Here is a 22,711-nt window from a genome sequence, read left to right on the forward strand (position 1 = left end):
AAGAAGGGTCCACAGCATGACCCAGGGCATAAGCCTCCTCTTTGCTTCAGCCACCCTAAGACCAGGCAATACCTCCAGAACAGAAAAGCTGGGGCAAATGCTAAAATCCACACAGGTGCCTGAAGGTGTTGGTTGCACGGTAGGGAAATGCAGAGCTAGCCAAGGGGCCAGCTGGACTGATCTGCTGAAGGCAGGGAATGGGAGGGTTACACACCAGGGAGCTTTTCATCCAACAGGTAAGTGGTCTGGTGGCCTTGTTACCGAAATCTCGGAATGAAGAACTTATCGACACCAATGTGATGTAGATAAGCAGACACTTCTTTATTAACAGCCAGGTGCGTGAGTGAGTCGTCTCACAATCAACACACACCAAGTTTCAAAATCAGACACCATATATAGAACTTACTCATGCATATTCATTAAGTATTCATGCATAATCATGATATTTCCCAAAAACCATTAACATATTCTCCTCCCATATCCGATTCTGTGCAGTAAAGGTTAGAAAGGTCCAGAAATGGGTCTGGGGTACGATTTGGGTAGGTGGTATGTATATGAGTCGGTGGTCGCGATCTCCCCCTGCCGGAATTACCTTTTACTAAAATTCACGGTTTCTTGGCAGGTAACTACAAGCTGTTCCAGTCGACTCTCCCCAGTTTCCATAAATCCTATATTCTGACATTTCAATACACTTTCTACATACGGAAGACTAGTTAACTACAAAGAAACCTTTCAAACCCTAAATTTATTACCTAAGTTTAAACACTGATTCTAGCCCACTCTTCTCGCCTCGGTACAGGACTGTACAAAGGATTTCATAACAGCTTTTACTGTGCAAATATATTTCTTATCCCTCTATATTTCTAATAAAAATGATTTTATAAAATCAAATAAAGTCAATCAATCTTAACATATTAGCAAATCTGTATCATTTCCCCCCTTTGAAAGTGCTGAAAATTATTATTTCAATACTTTCACATTATTTACATATCATTTGTTTCAGCATATTGTCGTGGTGGACTATGTCTTGATGGAATAGTTGGTACTTCTCTCATACGATTGACTGAAATTCTATTGGTAAACTGTTTCTTCAAACATGCATATACTAGCATGATCATCAGAAAGACAATCAGTAACAGAAACAAAGTTTTGATTATGGATTGTATCCAAGAGCTCAAATTCCATCCCAGTTTGTTAAAAAAATTTTCCCCAGCCAATCTTCTAACATATCTTCTTGAATTGATTCTGTATCTTTTCTCAATTTTACCTAATAGGTCCAGATCATGTTCCACATCTTGAGTGACATTTGGAATGTGAATGCAACTGTGGTTCAGTCTATCCTTGAGATATACACATGCCCCATGTTCTTTAAGTAGGAGCATATCTAATGTCATTCTATTTTGCAAAGTAATCTTGGAAGTCGCCTGTAACTGTATGTTCAATTCCTTAAACCTCTTTTTGGTGACATTTGTTAATTTTTCTACTTGACCTGTTAACTGATAAAGCCATTCTCTATTTCTATATGATGCTATAGGATTCAAAAGCGATTCAAGTGCCCAGCCAATTTTTACTCCTGTTGAGGGTTCATTCCAAGTATCATCATCTGTCTCAGACCTCTTGGTTAGTTTTAATTTTAAACTTTCTAGGGATCCTCTAAATGGTGATTTTTTCCAAATCGGACACAATGTTGGCATGCCTAAAGTGATTTGTTTCACCTTACCATCTAATGGTAGATGAGTTGTCCAGGTTCCGTCACTTAATGCCCAAATTAAATGTCCTGGACTTTGTATAGTAGATTTTCTGCAACTAAACAGAGTTCCTTTCCTGGGTGTAAAAGTGCTGGTTAAATTGAGAGTATTTTTAAGACCTCGGCAAAAACAACCATATTTTAAAGCAGCGGCCAAAGGAGGAATTTGTTGAATTATTAAGTCTGCATTGCTGCAATCATACACTTTTTCACCTTTCCACCATGACACTATTTTACTTTCCTTCTCTCTCAGTGAAGATGCTCTATCATAGACCCAGGGTAAAACTGCAAAAGTTTTTCCATCCCAGGTAAAATACCAAGGAGTTCTGGCCATCTACTGGAATTGAGAAAATATCGCCATGGACCATATAGAGCCCCGTTGTTCTACTAATTGTGTACCTTGGCCAGTTTTGTTACGCTTCCATTGCATGATACTTTTGTTTACGTTGGTTTTAAGTTGTTCATCATAAGAACACCATCTTAACTAGGGATTTGGACCCCCAGGAAAAAGAACTCAAGCTATGGCACTAGGTCGGGATCCTGTTATAAAATCATAATTCAGTAGTTTTTTACAATCTGTTTCTTTACCTGGCAACTTCCACTGTTTTCTAATAACCTTTACTTGTTCATACCATTGAGTTACTGGCCTTTGTTCACAATAGGTGGTCTCATTTTTATGTTCCAGATTGGTCAGATTAATGGTTAAAATTCCCCATGGAATAGATTCACCTACTGCCCCCGGTATTGGTAAACAAGCAGTAATGTGTGTAACATTTTGCAAATTGGAAAATCCTTTAATCAATCCCAACATCAGATTTTCCTCAATCATTTGTTTGGGAATGTCAATTACTTGTTCTGTTTCTAGTTGTCTTTTGTTCCTATCCACCAAGTCAGCCCATGATCCTACCAGCACTACCGACCAAAATAAAATCCAAAAAAATCCCAATCAAAATCTGATATAAAAAAATTAGACATGTTTCAGTGTCAGTTTTAAAGTCTCTGGGTCACGATTGACAATCTTCCATGGAGTAGGTGTACTCTTCACTTGAGTATAATGTATCCAAACATCTGATTCTGCAATCTTGATAGCTGTAAAAGTGGTTAACAGTTTCTGGAAAGTCTCCAACGTTCCTGTAAATGTTCGGAGGTCCAAGTCTTCACATAGACATAGTCTCCCAGTTGGAAATCATGCTCTGAATTCTCCAGGGATAAAGGTCTATTCCAAATTACTGCACTCCGAATTGCAGCCAAAGTTTTCCTTAGAGAAAGCAAATAGTTATACACATCTTGTTTTCCTTTTACATGTATGTTTGGATTTGGTTCTGGAGACTCATATGGTTTTCCATATAATAATTCATAAGGACTGACTGAGGTTCCACTCTTTGGCTGTACCCTGATTCGTAATAATGCCAGTGGAAGAGCCTGAGGCCACTTTAGACTAGTCTCTTGACAAATTTTACTTATTTCTATGTATTCTATTAAAAATTATTTTATAAAATCAAATAAAGTCAATCAATCTTAAAGTATTAGCAAATCTGTAACAGCCTCACATCTCCCACACTTTGTCCTCCCCCACCACTGCCATCCAAACAAAACCCAACAGACTCCAGGACGGCTCCCACTCACCATTTTGCTCCTCTCCCCACAGGATCCCTGCACACAAGAACGGCAGGCTGCCCCACGCTGGAGTTGGTGCTCCTGTGACATTCTCTATCCTCCTCTTTTTTGCTTGTGAATTGCGACAAGGCAAAGGTTGTGTGTGGCTGGGTGCCCGTGACCTGATTTATGTCACACTCAGCTAAATGCTGAATACAGGACAAAAAGGCATAGGAGACGTAAGGCAAACATCAATACAGGGGTTAAGGCAATTATAATAAATCCTGGACTACTTTTGATCCATGGCCCAAAGTTTCCCAGCCGTGAGAAGAGACCAAAGGCCTCCCACCCCTGGCTCTGCTGCAGGTCTTTGGTTTAAGTTTTGTATGCTTTTGTGGATTGATTCAGAGTGGTCACTCAGACTGACGTAACACAACCTATCAAAGCCTTCACACCCTTGTCCCTGCGCTAATAATAAAAATCAATAGCAACTCGGTTCTGTAGCAACATACGATGGACAGAATCGACACCTGTTAATAATAATAAGCCAGGGGAAAAAAAAAAGAAATAGTATTGTAGTATTAATTTCTTTAGCAAGCCAGCAGCCTTATTTACGAAGCACGTGAAGAGCGTGCACTGTTCTTACAGAAGAGATTAGAGAAGCAAAAATGTGTCACGCTGCATTCCAGAACTCAACCTGGGAGTTACAGTCTGCTGTGAGTTCTGGGTTATAACTATTTGACACGTGTTGGGGTTGCACCTGTGCAAGGGCTGCGATGCCCATGTTCACTTTTCATTGGCATTATCACAGCTAATTGTTTTAAAAGCAACCCTTGAGCTTCCTCATGCTCGACTTGTTGTTGCAAACTATTCTGAAGCCGATCAATAAAGTTAGTCTATGACTCTCTAGGACCCTGCAAGACCGTGGCGAAGGACGCACTAGAGGCTCGCCCAGACTCCCGTATCCCCCTACCCGGACTGCCTTCGTAGCCATCTCCTCCGTCTGCAAATAGCTGTCCCTGGGATGCCTTGCCTGAGTCACAGGATTGGTCGGCACAATTATTTTCTCCAGCCAACGGCTCACAGTTAACAGCAGTTCCCCGATTAAGCTTTTCAATCGAGGCCACTACACATAGCTCGCAAAAACCAGATAACCACATGCACTGCGTCGGCGTGCGTACCACACAAAGCAATGACTTCCAATAATCACGTGGTGTGAGTGTATAAGGCTCTGCCATCACTCCAAGAAGGGACACAGCAAATGTGTTATGGATCCCCCCTTCCCGCACGGCTTTGCTTAACCCTTTAACAGCCTCGTATTGCACAGGCTGCCACTCTGCAGGTTGATTTGGCTGACAAAATAGTGAACGTGCCATGGCGCCTCCCAAATGCCCTCGCTTAAGCGCTTCCCGCCTGCATTCCTGCCACCGATCCCTCAGACCCCCTTTCACCCTCCCCGAACATACAGCCAGTGCATCAGGGGGAGGAGGAAAAAGGTCTAGCTCCTCTTCCGGGTCTATAGGACCTGGGTCCAAAGGTTTATCGGTGTCAATGGAATCATTGTCCGAGTTGTCCTGTTCCCGCGCTCGGTCCTGTGCTGTGAGGGTCGCTGCAATCAGTGACAGGAGCTCTGGGGGCAGAGGAGGTGTGGAGGGAATCGCCGTCGTTGACGGTGTGTTGAGAAGAGCCGCGCTGTCGGGGGGATTTACAGCCTCCCCTGGTTTAGCACCGTTAGTAGAATTAGCCCACGCTTGGCAAAAGAGGAGTCAGAATTTGCCAGCAAGGCGCTAAACACATGCCTGCCACGGAGTCCCCCTCCACGGCAGCATCACACAATCGCCTGCCGACTGCTTGCCAGGCAGGAATTTTCCAGGTGCCATCAGGTGGAAAGTCCAGCACTTTGTCACGGATCCATTCTAGCAGAGTCACTAGCTGCAGACCCATCATCACGTTCTCTAACAAAATTTGTGTAAAAGGAGAATATAGTGCATTTTGCGTGACAGTTTTCCGTAGTTCCTTAATCATTTCCCAGTGAAATGCCTGATATTGGCCTGGGTGTCTATCTTGTAATATCACGGGAAACGCGTGCGCTCCCTCTTTCATACTTTCCAAGCGCACTCTCCTCCAGCCCTCTGTAACGCGTCTGCCGATAGCATTTTCATCATCGCCGCTGCTCCCCTTATTACCGCTCTGCCGCACCACTCGCTTCCTCCTTACTTTTGACTGTTCCTTTTTTAGCCGCAAAAATGAAATGTGCTGCTCCAGTTCCTCCAGGCTGTAGCCTCTGTAGCAGTAAAGGTAATTCGGCACCTACCCATTACTGGGTAGCGCTGCCACACCGTCACCATTGAGAGTCCTCAGAAAACATTTGAGTAATAGATGTTCCAGTTGTCTCAGAATAGAGGTTAAGAATTTGCTCCCAGGTTCACGCACTGTTTTATAGGCTCTTCAATAAGTGAATTCCTGAGAAATGTGACAGCTGCTTTATTCAGACAGGACAGTTCAATACAACTTCACCTTTTGCCATTCACCACAGAAATGATACAGAACCTCTAGCTACCCGAGCAGTTAAGTACAAAAATGCAGAATACCCAGACTCACCCAGATGTGATCATAAAACAAAACCAACCCCCAAGCCACCACAAATTCAGCCTTCTTCCCTTGCTGCTTCCGAGGGTTTTTTCTTTTCTTTCAAAGCAGCTATTACATTGCACGTTTGCATGCCCTCGCTTCCTCTATTATTCAGTAACCAAACAGCCCCTGGATGCTGGAGAGAAGCAAGGTCTCCACGGGAAGAGTCTTCACATCAACCTGAATTACGGCCTTTCCAACAAACGAAAAAAAAAATATACTGTCCCATCAGACAGGAGACAAAATCATCCAAAGTCCTACATCCCTTTCCCACAAGCAGGACACAGCTGACAGATTCAACAGCTTTCACGTTGTAAAGCTGCTCGGAAATAAGGCTGTTCATGCACGCGCTGTTGCAATTCCACACACAGCTTCTGAGGCCACCTTCTGTCCGTTCTGAACCAATACCACACCAAACCGTCACGGCCCAGTAAGTGTCAGCTTTGCAGGACGCAGGACGGGGCAATCTTCAGGTTCAATACTAGTCGCTAAGCTCCAGATCGTATGTATTCAGGGTAGAGCTGCTTTGTAGTAACCCCTCGGATAACAGCTGGAAAAGAAAGACGGCTATTTTCATTACAGAAGTATCAGACCAGTCAGAAAAGTTGTGTTTTCCTCCCAGTAGCCCCTAACTCTCTCACAGAACCTCCCATAGCTAAGGAACCAACCTAAGGTTTTGCAGCTGCGCTCTCTGCTTGTCTCAACACTCTTTTAAAGTATATGAAGAGCAAAACTGACAAAAATTGGTAAGACTGAACAAAGTTTGGCAGTACATAACACAGACTAAAATAGCAGTAGATGACAATTCTTTCGCATGTTCGGTTCTAAACACATCCTGCGAAAATAACGACAGAAGTGTTTGTGCCTGCACAAGTGGCTGGGCAATGAAAGCCCTAGAATTCAAGAATCTTTAAAACAAGCTCTGCCTTCGTGGCGTAGTACCTTCTCTCTCTCTGTCTACATGAAAACATTGACTGAGTTGTTCATCAACACTTTTCCCCTTCCTTACCCAGTTTGCCCAGCAGCATCTGTCCAGCATCTTTAATATCATTGTACTCATGGAGCGAGCAGAGAAATGTGCTGCTCCAATTCCTCCAGGCTGTAGCCTCTGTAGCAATAAAAGCAGAAAAGGTCAAAAATGCCGCACGGCGAGTGTTGCCCCTACTGACCCAGCACAGCAAGGAGATTTGAGACGCTCAAGCCTGGCACTACCCAAAGCAGAATCCGAAGGCAGCAAGTACAGTTGCTGCAAGTCATCAACACGAAAGCTACAAATGAGTAGACCCTCATTTTGAGTGGGGTTTTTTTTGCCGCATCGACTTACAAAAAAACCCCAACCCACCCGAATTCTCAGAATCAAGTAGGAACAGGAATAGGCTGTGGTGAATTCAGTTTATATCTGTATCTCTAATCTGTAGCTAGTGAAAAAAAAAGGCGTGGTGGTAAAGCAAAAAAGCTTTGGGAACAGCCTTTGTTGCTCTGCCGTTTCCATTCTCTGTACTACACGTGACCTTAGAAAATAACACTCCTTTGCAACAAATAACCCACAGAGATACCCTCTCTTTAAAAACCAAGCAGCAACTTGATCTCAAAAGAGCTGCTAATAAGCAGATGCCACAGTAGGTCATAAGAAACCACAGTTAAAGCAGTTGCGCTACCCTGTAAGCGGCACCCATCTCTTTCCAGGCCCTTCGCTTGCCTGGGAAACACCTCTGCTTCTTGAACACCAACGTTTAACCCACTCGCTTCAGACAGGAAATAAATAGACACTTGATCGGGATGGAACAAACAAGGAAACCGTTTCATCCGGGGCTAAACCGGGCAGGTCATACAAGCCACAATCTCAATTTTAATTCTCACATGAACAAGGCCTTCTGGTAGCATGATGTGTCATAGCATCACGACGGTTAAAACCATTCATTCCCAGTTCACAGGTAATTTGCCTCAGCAACACCTGGGGTAAAGTTAAAATGCTCCTATCCCAGCTCCTAGTGAAACCTGGGTTTGCTTTACCAAATAAAGTGGAAAGAATTCTCCCTTAACGGGTCCCATAAATCAAAACAACGCTGTAATCAACGTTGCACAACACCATGATAAAAGCGGTGGCATAAGAGGACGGCTTTTAGCTCTAAGCCCTAGACCGTATTTTTTTTTTTAAACAAAACCAACTGAGGCATCACAGCAGACACTGAGCTCGCCAAGGACGTACTCGGACAAGAATTGTGCAGTTTCCTGGTCTAGAGCAAGGTCTTTCTGCTTCAGCTCTTTGATTTCATACTGCAGGGCTTCTTGGCTGGTTCCATTAGGTCGGCAGGACGCGGGACGGGGCATCTGTAGAGCACAGGAGACATTTCACGCTACCTCAGCCCAGGGGAAGATGCTGCGGTGCTGGGGGGCACTAACCAGAAAATCCTCTGATGTGTCTGTCAGTGGATAAAAGAGGAGAAAAAAGGGAAAACGTGTCTCCTGGGCAGGAAGGGGGGAAGCTCAGGTAAAAGACTGATGGGTTTCTGTAACGTTGCCCCGCCCCCCATCATATTCTACGGCGTTTTGTAGATTTACAGCGTCAGGTGACAATAAGACCGTAACCCCCACAATTTCGGTGTTCAGAGGCGCTGCCAGGACGAGGCAGCGCCGGGGGGCGAGGCCGGCAGCTCCGCCCCAAGAAAACACACCCCCGGCCGTGCCGTGCCGTGCCGGGCCGGGCCGTGCCGGGCCGGGCCGTGCCGGGCCGTGCCGTGCCGTGCCACAGACGGCGGCCGGGGCAGCCCTGGAGCAGGGCCCGCTCCCCCCAGCCCGCGCAGGGCCTCACCGCGGACCTGCAGCCGGCCGCGCCGCTCCGCCGGCCGCCACCGGAGGCCCTGGCAGAGCAGAGCGGCGCCGCGTCAGGGGCCGGGCCGCGCCGCCTCAGCGCAGGCACGGCCCGCGGCGGGGGCGGGGAGCGGCTGGTACCGAAATCTCGGAATGAAAAACTTGCCGACCGCGATGTGAGGGAGATAAGCAGACACTTCTTTATGGACGGCCGGGTGCGTGAGTGAGTCCTAATTACTAGACCTACATTCTTTGTGTAAATATATTTACAGTTAACTGATTGTCCCCATTCCATGCCATTTCTTATATCACTATTATTAAAGTTCACGGTTTCTTGGCAGGTAGCTACGAGTTGTTTCATTCGGTTGCTCTCAGTCCTTGGCCGTGGTACAGGGCTGTACAGAGGATTCCACAGCAGCTTGTGTTGTGCAGCTGCTAGTTCCACTAAAATATATTTCTTATTCCTCTACAGTTCTATGAAAATGATTTTATAAAATCAAATAAGGTTAGTTAATTGTAACCGTTAGCAAATCTGTAACACGGGGACCCGGCTCCTACCGCCCGGGCCCGGGCCGCGGCGGGGCGGGCGCGCTGCGACCCGCGCTCGGCGGGACCCGCTCGGCCAGGGCTGCCGCCTCCCGCCGGGCCGGCCGGGTGCGCGCGGGGCCGGCCGGGAGCGGCAGGCGCGGGCGCGCCGCGGGGCACGCTGGGAAGTGGAGTCTCCCAGCGACAGGGCCCACTGTGCCGTCAGCGCCGGGGAACAAACGTCTCCGGGAAGCTGCAGGTGAGCTCTGGGTGGGGCACGCCGGGCAGCCAGGTGTCACCCGAGCAGCGGGCGGTGCGGGCTGTCACCCGAGCAGCGGGCGGTGCGGGCTCCAACATGGGGAGCAGGCACTGCAAGGTGGCACCTGCTCCTGAGGAGAAGGAGGCAAAAGCAGAGTTGCCGGGCCCGGCGGGGCACGGACATGGGCCGCAGCCCGGCGGCGAGCCCGAGCCGCCGCAGCCCGACCGCGAGCCCGAGCCGCCGCAGCCTGGCGGCGAGCCCGAGCCGGTGGAGCCCGGCCACGAGCCACAGCCCGCCGACGAGCCCGAGCCGGTGGAGCCCGGCCACGAGGCGGGGCCCGGCGGTGGGCCGGGCACGTCGCGGCACGGCGATGGGCCGGGCCTCCAGGGCGGCAGCGCAGGCTGGGCGGGCCCTGGCTGCTGGCGCCGCTGGTGGGCGAAGCTAAGGCGGCGCAGGCGCGGGGCGGCCGTGGCGGGCGGCAGCGGGCAGAGCTGGCTGGCGGCGGGCAAGGAGAAGGTGAGGGGCGGCGGTGCCGTGGATCTGCCGGGTTCGGTTTGGCGGTTTTCCCTCCCCCTGGCCTCCCCCACACCCTTTTTTGGGTTTTTTTGGTCTCATGTTACTTATTTCCCCGGCCGCGGCGGCGGCGTATGTGAAAGTCCTGGGGAGGGGAAAGTGTCCTGGAGCGGTTCGGGCTTCCATTTTGGAGTTCTGCCAATAACGGGGCCTTCTTTCCCCACCTGGAGGCCGAGGCGCGGCCCGGCCCGGCCCGGCCCGGCGGGGGGGCGGAGGGCGGGCTGCGGGCTGGGGAAACGGGCAGTTGACCGAACTGCCTGGGGCTCGCTTGCCTGGGGGCTTCACCCTGCTGGAGCACGAACGATTCGGCTCGGAAGACCCAGCCGAATTCACGCGAACGGCTTATCAGACTAGCTTCTCCGGGGTGAAGCGGGTGCGATTGAAAAATCCGTTGTAGGTTGCTTCTCCCCTTAGTTCACAGTGACTACGCTGCTTGTATTAACGTGGCGTTTGTCTGTAAGGACTGTAATGTTCCTTCTCAAAGTGTTTCACAGAGTGGGAGACCTTACTGTCAGGTGTTGATGTTTCACTTGACATTCAGATTTCATTGCCCTTTATTCATTTTTCCTTAATGCTCTTAGTTAGAACCCTAAAAAAAACCCCACCCCAAGATACTTCTTTTCATCTCCTTGTAGTTGCAGGATGGAGTATCAAGTCGTTTCCCAAAAACTCTTAGCTGTATACAAAAGTTGAACACTCATCACATTAGATCTTAGGTTAGCCTTTTCTGGACGTGTTTTGATTTTTATTTTTCTTCCGCCGGAGCGACAAACTCATTGAAGAGCATTTCTCTTGGTCTTTTTAGCCAGTGGAGTTGGGGCTGGGGGGTTGACATCATTCTCACGGAAGGCATATTCTGTTTGGATTTCAGATCATTATTATTATTATTTTTCACAGCTGAAGGAGTATCAGCAGAAGAAGAGCCCTGGAGCAGCTGCAGGAGCTAAGAAAAAACGCAAAAGTAAAGACGACGGTCGGCCCGAGACTCCCACGGGCGATGACCAGCAGCCTCCAGAGAATGTGAGTGCCTCGGTCTTTGTCCCAGCTCATTTGCTACCTCCTTGCTCTTTGGTTTTTCTGAACAGCTGCCCTGAGGAAGCTGTCTAGTTACTCCTGCCAACCCGTTTTACAACAGGCGATGAAACTTGCGCAGGGGATGCACAGTCTGGCAAGTTCCAGTGCTGGGTTTAAATAGGTTTAGGCAGGAAGTCGGATCCTTTGAGTCAAGCATTTACAGGCTTTAGCGTCTTCATGTTGCCAGGCTTCTGAAGAGGAAAGGGCAGGAACTATGCCAATAAGCCACAGAGACGTGTTCAGGCACAAACATAAAACCCCAGCCTTTTTAAAAAAATGCTTTTTGGGCAGTTTATTTAAATGTAAGGCTTGATCAAATTGGGATAGAAGCTCAGGGAAGTCAAATTTGGTAGCCCAGAGTTGTCTTCCGCTGTTGCTGTGGCAAAGCTCTGATTTTCGTTTCACTTGCTTCTTTTTGGTAGCTTATTTTCCTACCATTGCTTCAGTTCAGTTGTCATAAAGTAACTCGTATTTACTACATATCTGTGCGTCTTTTATCAATAAACGTAACTATAGTAATCACCAGCGGTACCAGGTAGATGCAGTGAAACCTGCAAGACGGAACAGAGTTCACTCCGATTTGCCTTTGGTATTCCTTTTCTCCTTTTTTTGTGTGATAATACAGCAGCCGTTCTGTCCAGCAGACAGAGTGAAAAGCTGAAAGTCCCTCCAGCTGGACCTTGTACGTGTAGGTTGCGTACTGGTAGAACCCGAGTGACGTGACATACTGTTAGCTCTGAGGGTGCTGGGTGTGCCTGTCTAGCACCAGAAAGCATGTATTTTGATTGGGGTTTTGCTCTTGTCACGGGGATTATTTTCAGTGAATGCTCGTAAGCTCAGTTTAAGTTAGATCTCAGAGAAAGAGGCTGGTTTCACACTGGAGGGTGAGGTGAAGATGGGTGGTCCGGTGCTGTTGCTGAGCTGGCATTTGGTCTTGCAGCGCAGGCCTACCTGCATCTGCAGTTTTAGTCCTGTTCTGAAAAAGGAGAATTATGTTCCTTCTTGTTTTCCCAGTTTTTTCCCCGCTCTCGTTTTCTTGGCACGGAGAGATACATTTTGATCTGATTGGCTGTTATGTGGACCGTTGTGCCTGGGGTTTCAGAAATCATTTGAAAACTGATCTTTAATTGCAATATGTCATGACAGATTTCTTTTTCCAGTTGCCGTCTTGTAAAAATCCTGCATCAGGAGAATGCTGTTCAGAAGCTCACTTGGCGCTAATAGGGCAGAAAAGCTGATTGTTGGCATGAGCTTCTGCTGCCATTGGTGTCTTAACGCGAGGCAGACCCTTCCCGTCTCAGCCACTTCAGCTTTCTTGGCTGTGAAACACAGAAATCTCCTTTCCTCCCTCTTTTTTTCTTTTTTTTTTTTTTTTTCCATTGGACATCACCGTGAGTCGGAGCACTTTAGGGTTGCAACATGGATCATAAGTGGCAGGTTACTGTCAGGGGAAAGGCTATGCAGAAGTGGAGTGTTAACATTTTGCCATGACTTTTTGATTTTTGTTGGCAGTTGTCAAATCAGGCAGGGAGTCTGGATGCAAAGCAGCAGTTGCAGGTGGCACTGGAGGAGAAGGCAGGCCTGGAAACCCAGGTTGCTCAGGGGTTGTACGAAATGACATTCAAATCTTCATGTCTGTAAAGAAACTTGTGTGGCAGAAGAATGCAGCCTGAGCTTTGCGTTAACACTGGTTTCTTCAGGCTTTATCCCTGAAGCGGTCACTGCCAAATTTATTTAGCCAATACGATTTTCTTTGTGTTTAATTTTGTTTTGAACAGCTCTCGGAGTCCGTTCACCAGCTCCAGGCAGAAAGAGAGCAGTATGTAGAGAAAGTGAAGGTGTGGAGCATTTGGCAGCAGCAGGTGCAGCAGCTCTCTGAACAGGTAACACCAGGGGCAGCATCACAGCTGCTTTAGACAAACACAGGCAGGAGTGAATGCACCATGAACGCTGTTTTGACTTTTATTGTGTGGCCTTGCAGGTCCGTGCAATGGCAGACGAGCAGGAGGAGCATGTGGCCTGCGGAGATGATGACGTGGACTCCTGAGTTCGACCAGAAGACCTTTTATTAGTCCAGAACCCACGCTTATAATATCCTCGTTTGCTGTTCACGCGCCCCATACTAAAATATCCTTGGTTAATCAATACTGTTCACGCACTTCTTGGCCACGTATAATTGGTCAATTACTAAGCTGCAAATGCACTGAACTTCTTGCGGTTTTTTTCTCTCTTCTTTCTTATCTCTGCGGGTTTCATGTTCTCAGCCAGCCAGCCGCCGAGATGTGGCATCGCGCATCCGCTCTGGCCTTGCTTCATACCCCGTCTTCCTTCCAGGCGTTCAGCCAACCTTATCGTACTTTCTCTCTTCTTTAGCCTTCAAGGCCCTTCACAGGCATCGTGGCCTCCAGCACTGGCCATAAAGCTCTCTACACTTCCCCCGTCTTTATTTTGAACAGAAACAACATTAGAGGTTAAACTACTTTTGAATCATAGGTCTTACACAGTTCGGCATACAGGGAAAAATGGTCAATATAACTACAATTACCAATAGCAATATTCCTCCGCGTGTTGTGAAGTCCTGCAACCGTCTGGTGGTTCCCCGAGACTTGAAAAGATTCCGCAACCAATCTCCCAAAAGTTCCTGCCGTAAGCCCTGTGACATGTCGTTCAGTTTTTGTAACTGACTGTGAATCGACGCGGAACAGCCCGGAAGGTTCGTACAACACATTCCTTAGCGCTGTGCACTGTAGGCTACTGCAGAGGAACGAAGCTGGGTTAATCAGCACTGACAATGTACAGCTGTGGGCTGGCTTCAGGGGCGGTGGGTTGGCTGGTGTAGACAAGGTGCAGCTGTGGCTGGTTCTGTGAAGCGGTTGGGCAGCCGAGGAAGAAGCAGAGAGGGTGAGCGTGCCCTGGATGAGGCGAGACTAGAAGGCAGCAGAGGGACTGCCATGGAGAGTGTGATGGTAAAAGACCTGGCTGCAGCTGGCTCCTTTGGAGAGTGCTGCGACAGGCCACTCTCTGCTGTTCACTTGCCTTCTACAGGTGAGATCACATCCCTCCTTTCTTTCTGTCTCATGCTGGTGTCTTCTCGTGCTCCCTCAAAGTTATGTGACTCTTTGCTGCAGGTTCTCAGCTCCACGTTATCAATGTCAAAACAACCCACTGTCTCTGTTCTCTACAATTCACCCCTGTTTGTGGTTTTTGGTTTTGTTTCTTTGCTGGGTTTTTGGTTTTTTTTTTTTTGGTAAAAGGTTGCTTTACCATGTTATGGAGTTGTCATCCTTTTTCTTTTGTTTTCTGTCTCATGACTTAATTACCAGTTTTAGCCTTCTTTTATGTGTACGTTCGTACATTTCAGTCGGGTTCACAAAATGTTAAACTTGTTATCGGTGCATTTCCTACAGAGGTCAACATACAGGTTTATGATTATTTAGAAGAACGTGCAATAAGCTATGGAAGTGTTATGAAAATATTTTTCAGAAACTTCTAATCAAATAAACGAGCATGAGAAATTGTGTTTAACTTGTAAATTCTATATGTAAGCTGTTAAGAAACATTTTCTCTCCTAAAATGAAAAGATAAAACCTACTTAAGAGCTCTTGAAATCTTGCCCTTGGGTGAGTGTTCCGCTGTGCCTCCATTCTAAAGCATGGAAGTGGAAGTTGCGTAGAGCAAAGTTTCACTTTAAATAACTGCTCGACTGTAATTGCTGCTTTTCAAAGAACCTGGGAGCACACAATGAAGGCTTGGAACTAAGCAAACAGCTGAATGGACACCTCTAGATTGTTACTGGAATTAAATGCAGAAGTTAACTATAAAAGTTTCTCAAAATGTTCTGGTTGCTTTGTGTTGGTGGTTTATATCTAGATAGGTATAGAAAACTATACACAAACAGGGAAATAAAAAAATGCTTAAAAAATAGGGAAAGATAAGAGTATACAGTATTTATAGCTTAGTCACTTTTTTTTTTTTTAAATTGTAGAGAAACTATTACCTGAACATGCAGTACATCCACAACTCTGAATTCATACCGGTTTTGTAGTGTGATATAGTCCTGTATGAACCATAAATCAACTACGTGTTAAATCACTCTTCTCCATCGCTGTTGTCACGATCTTTGAGCTTCGTAGCATTGCCTAGGTCACAATCCTTTAGCTTAGGGAACTTCGGCAGGTGAAAATGCAAGCATCTATTTCTAATACAAGTTTGCAGAATGCAGTTTAGCCACAAGAGACTTGATGGAGAGATATTACGTTGTATGGTGTATAACCTATGAGAAGTGGGAAAATGGTGTTCCTGAAAGAAGACGCTTCACTAGATCGTTACTTTGGAACGGGTTTTGCACCTGCTATACCGCAAGAATCCCCTAAGCAGTGATGTATCTTTGTGGACTTTGAGATATCTGTGTGATTAGGTTTAAACTTAACACGCAACCTGATTTCAAGTACAACTCTAGGCACAAGTGTGGGAAAGAGCATGCTGTCAGGACACAATCTTTCTCGCTTACAAGGTATCAAAGGGTATGTTACTCAAGTTAAAGTCTAACTTCTACGACAACTTCATTTCCACCAAAGGAGCTGCAGTTAAGTACACAAACTACTGCAGCTCAACTGAAGTTTCCCCGCTGCAACAGAGTGCAGAATGCTTTTCCCACCGGCCTTAAAGGTTGTGGTGGTGGGGATGAAGGTGTGACAGATAAATTGTCAGCTGTGTTAAATTCACCTGTACACAAAGAACACGTTATTCCTTCTGAGGCAACAGCTGAGGATTTGAACAGTCTCTTTTCACCTTGAGCTGTTCCCAGTTTAGAGGTTATGAAAAAAAGAAATAACTCAAAAGGTATTCTGTCAATATGCTGATGCAGTTGCATGCTAAATTCTGGTCACACTGAAATAGAGTTATGTTCTAGCATTCATATATAGGTAGCACTCCATTACAGCTTATGAACAAATTCAGAAGTTCATCTTATCTCACATTTCTTGGAATTCGATCAGGTTGCAGTCTTATTAAAGTCACTGTGTTTTTTGGTTTGGTTTGGTTTGGTTTGGTTTGGTTTTTTAATGCAACCAGAGACACTTGACCGTAACAGAGAAGCCCGTATTGACATCTCTGAGCCCGGACGCAAACCACAGCTGCACGTACCACCAGGCTCAGGGCAGAAATCATTCACGCAGTTGCATAGCTATGTACCGCTACACGCATGCAGACACCTATTTGTCACTAGATAACCGTGTTCATCTTTCCTCCTCTCCTTCACAATACCTAGCTGTTCTCTCATCTCTCGTTAGGTCAGCCATTCCCTATTTTCCTCTCCTGTATATCTCTTCAGACGTTCTCTATCCTCCTCTTTTTTGCTTGTGAATTGCGACAAGGCAAAGGTTGTGTGTAGCTGGGTGCCCGTGACCTGATTTATGTCACACTCAGCTAAACGCTGAATACAGGACAAAAAGGCATAGGAGACGTAAGGCAAACATCAATACGGGGGTTAAGGCGATTATAATAAATCCTGGACTACTTTTGATCCACGGCCCAAAGTTTCCCAGCCGTGAGAAGAGACCAAAGGCCTCCCACCCCTGGCTCTGCTGCGGATCTTTGTTTTAAGTTTTGTATGCTTTTGTGGATTGATTCATGGTGGTCACTCAGACTGACGTAACGCAACCTATCAAAGCCTTCACACCCTTGTCCCTGCGCTAATAATAAAAATCAATAGCAACTCGGTTCTGTAGCAACATACGACGGACAGAATCGACACCTGTTAATAAGCCAGGAAAAATAAGAAATAGTATTGTAGCATTACTTTCTTTAGCAAGCCAGCAGCCTTATTTACGAAGCCAGTTAAGAGCGTGCACTGTTCTTACAGAAGAGATTAGAGAAGCAAAAACGTGTCACGCTGCATTCCAGAACTCAACCTGGGAGTTACAGTCTGCTGTGAGTTCTGGGTTATAACCATTTGACACGTGTTGGGGTTGCGCCTGTGCAAGGGCTGCGATGCCCATGTTCACTTTTCATTGGCATTATCACAGCTAATTGTTTTAAAAGCAACCCTTGAGCTTCCTCATGCTCGACTTGTTGTTGCAAACTATTCTGAAGCCGATCAATAAAGTTAGTCTATGACTCTCTAGGACCCTGCAAGACCGTGGCGAAGGACGCACTAGAGGCTCGCCCAGACTCCCGTATCCCCCTACCCGGACTGCCTTCGTAGCCATCTCCTCCGTCTGCAAATAGCTGTCCCTGGGATGCCTTGCCTGAGTCACAGGATTGGTCGGCACAATTATTTTCTCCAGCCAACGGCTCACAGTTCACAGCAATTCCCCGATTAAGCTTTTCAATCGAGGCCACTACACATAGCTCGCAAAAACCAGATAACCACATGCACTGCGTCGGCGTGCGTACCACACAAAGCAATGACTTCCAATAATCACGTGGTGTGAGTGTATAAGGCTCTGCCATCACTTCAAGAAGGGACACAGCAAATGTGTTATGGATCCCCCCTTCCCGCACGGCTTTGCTTAACCCTTTAACAGCCTCGTATTGCACAGGCTGCCACTCTGCAGGTTGATTTGGCTGACAAAATAGTGAACGTGCCATGGCGCCTCCCAAATGCCCTCGCTTAAGCGCTTCCCGCCTGCATTCCTGCCACTGATCCCTCAGACCCCCTTTCACCCTCCCCGAACATACAGCCAGTGCATCAGGGGGAGGAGGAAAAAGGTCTAGCTCCTCTTCCGGGTCTATAGGACCTGGGTCAAAAGGTTTATCGGTGTCAATGGAATCATTGTCCGAGTTGTCCTGTTCCCACGCTCGGTCCTGTGCTGTGAGGGTCGCTGCAATCAGTGACAGGAGCTCTGGGGGCAGAGGAGGTGTGGAGGGAATCGCCGTCGTTGACGGTGTGTTGAGAAGAGCCGCGCTGTCGGGGGGATTTACAGCCTCCCCTGGTTTAGCACCGTTAGTAGAATTAGCCCACGCTTGGCGGAAGAGGAGTCAGAATTTGCCAGCAAGGCGCTAAACACATGCCTGCCACGGAGTCCCCCTCCACGGCAGCATCACACAATCGCCTGCCGACTGCTTGCCAGGCAGGAATTTTCCAGGTGCCATCAGGTGGAAAGTCCAGCACTTTGTCACGGATCCATTCTAGCAGAGTCACTAGCTGCAGACCCATCATCACGTTCTCTAACAAAATTTGTGTAAAAGGAGAATATAGTGCATTTTGCGTGACAGTTTTCCGTCGTTCCTTAATCATTTCCCAGTGAAATGCCTGATACTGGCCTGGGTGTCTATCTTGTAATATCACGGGAAACGCGTGCGCTCCCTCTTTCATACTTTCCAAGCGCACTCTCCTCCACCCCTCTGTAACGCGTCTGCCGATAGCATTTTCATCATCGCCGCTGCTCCCCTTATTACCGCTCTGCCGCACCACTCGCTTCCTCCTTACTTTTGACTGTTCCTGTTTTAGCCGCAAGAACGAAATGTGCTGCTCCAGTTCCTCCAGGCTGTAGCCTCTGTAGCAGTAAAGGTAATTCGGCACCTACCCATTACTGGGTAGCGCTGCCACACCGTCACCATTGAGAGTCCTCAGAAAACATTTGAGTAATAGATGTTCCAGTTGTCTCAGAATAGAGGTTAAGAATTTGCTCCCAGGTTCACGCACTGTTTTATAGGCTCTTCAATAAGTGAATTCCTGAGAAATGTGACAGCTGCTTTATTCAGACAGGACAGTTCAATACAACTTCACCTTTTGCCATTCACCACAGAAATGATACAGAACCTCTAGCTACCCGAGCAGTTAAGTACAAAAATGCAGAATACCCAGACTCACCCAGATGTGATCATAAAACAAAACCAACCCCCAAGCCACCACAAATTCAGCCTTCTTCCCTTGCTGCTTCCGAGGGTTTTTTCTTTTCTTTCAAAGCAGCTATTACATTGCACGTTTGCATGCCCTCGCTTCCTCTATTATTCAGTAACCAAACAGCCCCTGGATGCTGGAGAGAAGCAAGGTCTCCACGGGAAGAGTCTTCACATCAACCTGAATTACGGCCTTTCCAACAAACGAAAAAAAAAAAAAAAATACTGTCCCATCAGACAGGAGACAAAATCATCCAAAGTCCTACATCCCTTTCCCACAAGCAGGACAGAGCTGACAGATTCAACAGCTTTCACGTTGTAAAGCTGCTCGGAAATAAGGCTGTTCATGCACGCGCTGTTGCAATTCCACACACGCTTCTGAGGCCACCTTCTGTCCGTTCTGAACCAATACCACACCAAACCGTCACGGCCCAGTAAGTGTCAGCTTTGCAGGACGGGGCAATCTTCAGGTTCAATACTAGTCGCTAAGCTCCAGATCGTATGTATTCAGGGTAGAGCTGCTTTGTAGTAACCCCTCGGATAACAGCTGGAAAAGAAAGACGGCTATTTTCATTACAGAAGTATCAGACCAGTCAGAAAAGTTGTGTTTTCCTCCCAGTAGCCCCTAACTCTCTCACAGAACCTCCCATAGCTAAGGAACCAACCTAAGGTTTTGCAGCTGCGCTCTCTGCTTGTCTCAACACTCTTTTAAAGTATATGAAGAGCAAAACTGACAAAAATTGGTAAGACTGAACAAAGTTTGGCAGTACATAACACAGACTAAAATAGCAGTAGATGACAATTCTTTCGCATGTTCGGTTCTAAACACATCCTGCGAAAATAACGACAGAAGTGTTTGTGCCTGCACAAGTGGCTGGGCAATGAAAGCCCTAGAATTCAAGAATCTTTAAAACAAGCTCTGCCTTCGTGGCGTAGTACCTTCTCTCTCTCTGTCTACATGAAAACATTGACTGAGTTGTTCATCAACACTTTTCCCCTTCCTTACCCAGTTTGCCCAGCAGCATCTGTCCAGCATCTTTAATATCATTGTACTCATGGAGCGAGCAGAGAAATGTGCTGCTCCAATTCCTCCAGGCTGTAGCCTCTGTAGCAATAAAAGCAGAAAAGGTCAAAAATGCCGCACGGCGAGTGTTGCCCCTACTGACCCAGCACAGCAAGGAGATTTGAGACGCTCAAGCCTGGCACTACCCAAAGCAGAATCCGAAGGCAGCAAGTACAGTTGCTGCAAGTCATCAACACGAAAGCTACAAATGAGTAGACCCTCATTTTGAGTGGGGTTTTTTTTGCCGCATCGACTTACAAAAAAACCCCAACCCACCCGAATTCTCAGAATCAAGTAGGAACAGGAATAGGCTGTGGTGAATTCAGTTTATATCTGTATCTCTAATCTGTAGCTAGTGAAAAAAAAAGGCGTGGTGGTAAAGCAAAAAAGCTTTGGGAACAGCCTTTGTTGCTCTGCCGTTTCCATTCTCTGTACTACACGTGACCTTAGAAAATAACACTCCTTTGCAACAAATAACCCACAGAGATACCCTCTCTTTAAAAACCAAGCAGCAACTTGATCTCAAAAGAGCTGCTAATAAGCAGCTGCCACAGTAGGTCATAAGAAACCACAGTTAAAGCAGTTGCGCTACCCTGTAAGCGGCACCCATCTCTTTCCAGGCCCTTCGCTTGCCTGGGAAACACCTCTGCTTCTTGAACACCAACGTTTAACCCACTCGCTTCAGACAGGAAATAAATAGACACTTGATCGGGATGGAACAAACAAGGAAACCGTTTCATCCGGGGCTAAACCGGGCAGGTCATACAAGCCACAATCTCAATTTTAATTCTCACATGAACAAGGCCTTCTGGTAGCATGATGTGTCATAGCATCACGACGGTTAAAACCATTCATTCCCAGTTCACAGGTAATTTGCCTCAGCAACACCTGGGGTAAAGTTAAAATGCTCCTATCCCAGCTCCTAGTGAAACCTGGGTTTGCTTTACCAAATAAAGTGGAAAGAATTCTCCCTTAACGGGTCCCATAAATCAAAACAACGCTGTAATCAACGTTGCACAACACCATGATAAAAGCGGTGGCATAAGAGGACGGCTTTTAGCTCTAAGCCCTAGACCGTATTTTTTTTTTTAAACAAAACCAACTGAGGCATCACAGCAGACACTGAGCTCGCCAAGGACGTACTCGGACAAGAATTGTGCAGTTTCCTGGTCTAGAGCAAGGTCTTTCTGCTTCAGCTCTTCGATTTCATACTGCAGGGCTTCTTGGCTGGTTCCATTAGGTCGGCAGGACGCGGGACGGGGCATCTGTAGAGCACAGGAGACATTTCACGCTACCTCAGCCCAGGGGAAGATGCTGCGGTGCTGGGGGGCACTAACCAGAAAATCCTCTGATGTGTCTGTCAGTGGATAAAAGAGGAGAAAAAAGGGAAAACGTGTCTCCTGGGCAGGGAGGGGGGAAGCTCAGGTAAAAGACTGATGGGTTTCTGTAACGTTGCCCCGCCCCCCATCATATTCTACGGCGTTTTGTAGATTTACAGCGTCAGGTGACAATAAGACCGTAACCCCCACAATTTCGGTGTTCAGAGGCGCTGCCAGGACGAGGCAGCGCCGGGGGGCGAGGCCGGCAGCTCCGCCCCAAGAAAACACACCCCCGGCCGTGCCGTGCCGTGCCGGGCCGGGCCGTGCCGGGCCGGGCCGTGCCGGGCCGTGCCGTGCCGTGCCACAGACGGCGGCCGGGGCAGCCCTGGAGCAGGGCCCGCTCCCCCCAGCCCGCGCAGGGCCTCACCGCGGACCTGCAGCCGGCCGCGCCGCTCCGCCGGCCGCCACCGGAGGCCCTGGCAGAGCAGAGCGGCGCCGCGTCAGGGGCCGGGCCGCGCCGCCTCAGCGCAGGCACGGCCCGCGGCGGGGGCGGGGAGCGGCTGGTACCGAAATCTCGGAATGAAAAACTTGCCGACCGCGATGTGAGGGAGATAAGCAGACACTTCTTTATGGACGGCCGGGTGCGTGAGTGAGTCCTAATTACTAGACCTACATTCTTTGTGTAAATATATTTACAGTTAACTGATTGTCCCCATTCCATGCCATTTCTTATATCACTATTATTAAAGTTCACGGTTTCTTGGCAGGTAGCTACGAGTTGTTTCATTCGGTTGCTCTCAGTCCTTGGCCGTGGTACAGGGCTGTACAGAGGATTCCACAGCAGCTTGTGTTGTGCAGCTGCTAGTTCCACTAAAATATATTTCTTATTCCTCTACAGTTCTATGAAAATGATTTTATAAAATCAAATAAGGTTAGTTAATTGTAACCGTTAGCAAATCTGTAACACGGGGACCCGGCTCCTACCGCCCGGGCCCGGGCCGCGGCGGGGCGGGCGCGCTGCGACCCGCGCTCGGCGGGACCCGCTCGGCCAGGGCTGCCGCCTCCCGCCGGGCCGGCCGGGTGCGCGCGGGGCCGGCCGGGAGCGGCAGGCGCGGGCGCGCCGCGGGGCACGCTGGGAAGTGGAGTCTCCCAGCGACAGGGCCCACTGTGCCGTCAGCGCCGGGGAACAAACGTCTCCGGGAAGCTGCAGGTGAGCTCTGGGTGGGGCACGCCGGGCAGCCAGGTGTCACCCGAGCAGCGGGCGGTGC

The 22,711-nt window shown here is 47.9% G+C and overlaps 2 protein-coding genes across 2 annotated transcripts; one reads left to right on the forward strand and one right to left on the reverse strand.

The window, feature by feature from the left end:
- Window positions 1–302: 302 nt before the first annotated feature.
- Window positions 303–3,538, reverse strand: LOC129783700 (uncharacterized). The gene is made up of 2 exons (XM_055794026.1): window positions 3,374–3,538; window positions 303–3,005 (listed from the first exon to the last, which is right to left on the reverse strand). Exon 2 carries the CDS (start codon window positions 2,079–2,081, stop codon window positions 984–986), a length of 1,098 nt encoding a protein of 365 aa, XP_055650001.1. The 5' UTR covers window positions 2,082–3,005; window positions 3,374–3,538; the 3' UTR covers window positions 303–983.
- Window positions 3,539–9,665: 6,127 nt separating this feature from the next.
- Window positions 9,666–14,736, forward strand: LOC129782782 (translation initiation factor IF-2-like). The gene is made up of 4 exons (XM_055791528.1): window positions 9,666–10,085; window positions 11,040–11,162; window positions 12,995–13,099; window positions 13,198–14,736. The coding sequence occupies exons 1-4, from the start codon at window positions 9,666–9,668 to the stop codon at window positions 13,261–13,263; spliced, it is 714 nt and encodes a 237-aa protein (XP_055647503.1). The 3' UTR covers window positions 13,264–14,736.
- The last annotated feature ends 7,975 nt before the right edge of the window (window positions 14,737–22,711 follow it).

This window comes from Falco peregrinus, chromosome 1, assembly GCF_023634155.1.
Source record: "Falco peregrinus isolate bFalPer1 chromosome 1, bFalPer1.pri, whole genome shotgun sequence".
Taxonomy (NCBI): Eukaryota; Metazoa; Chordata; class Aves; order Falconiformes; family Falconidae; genus Falco; species Falco peregrinus.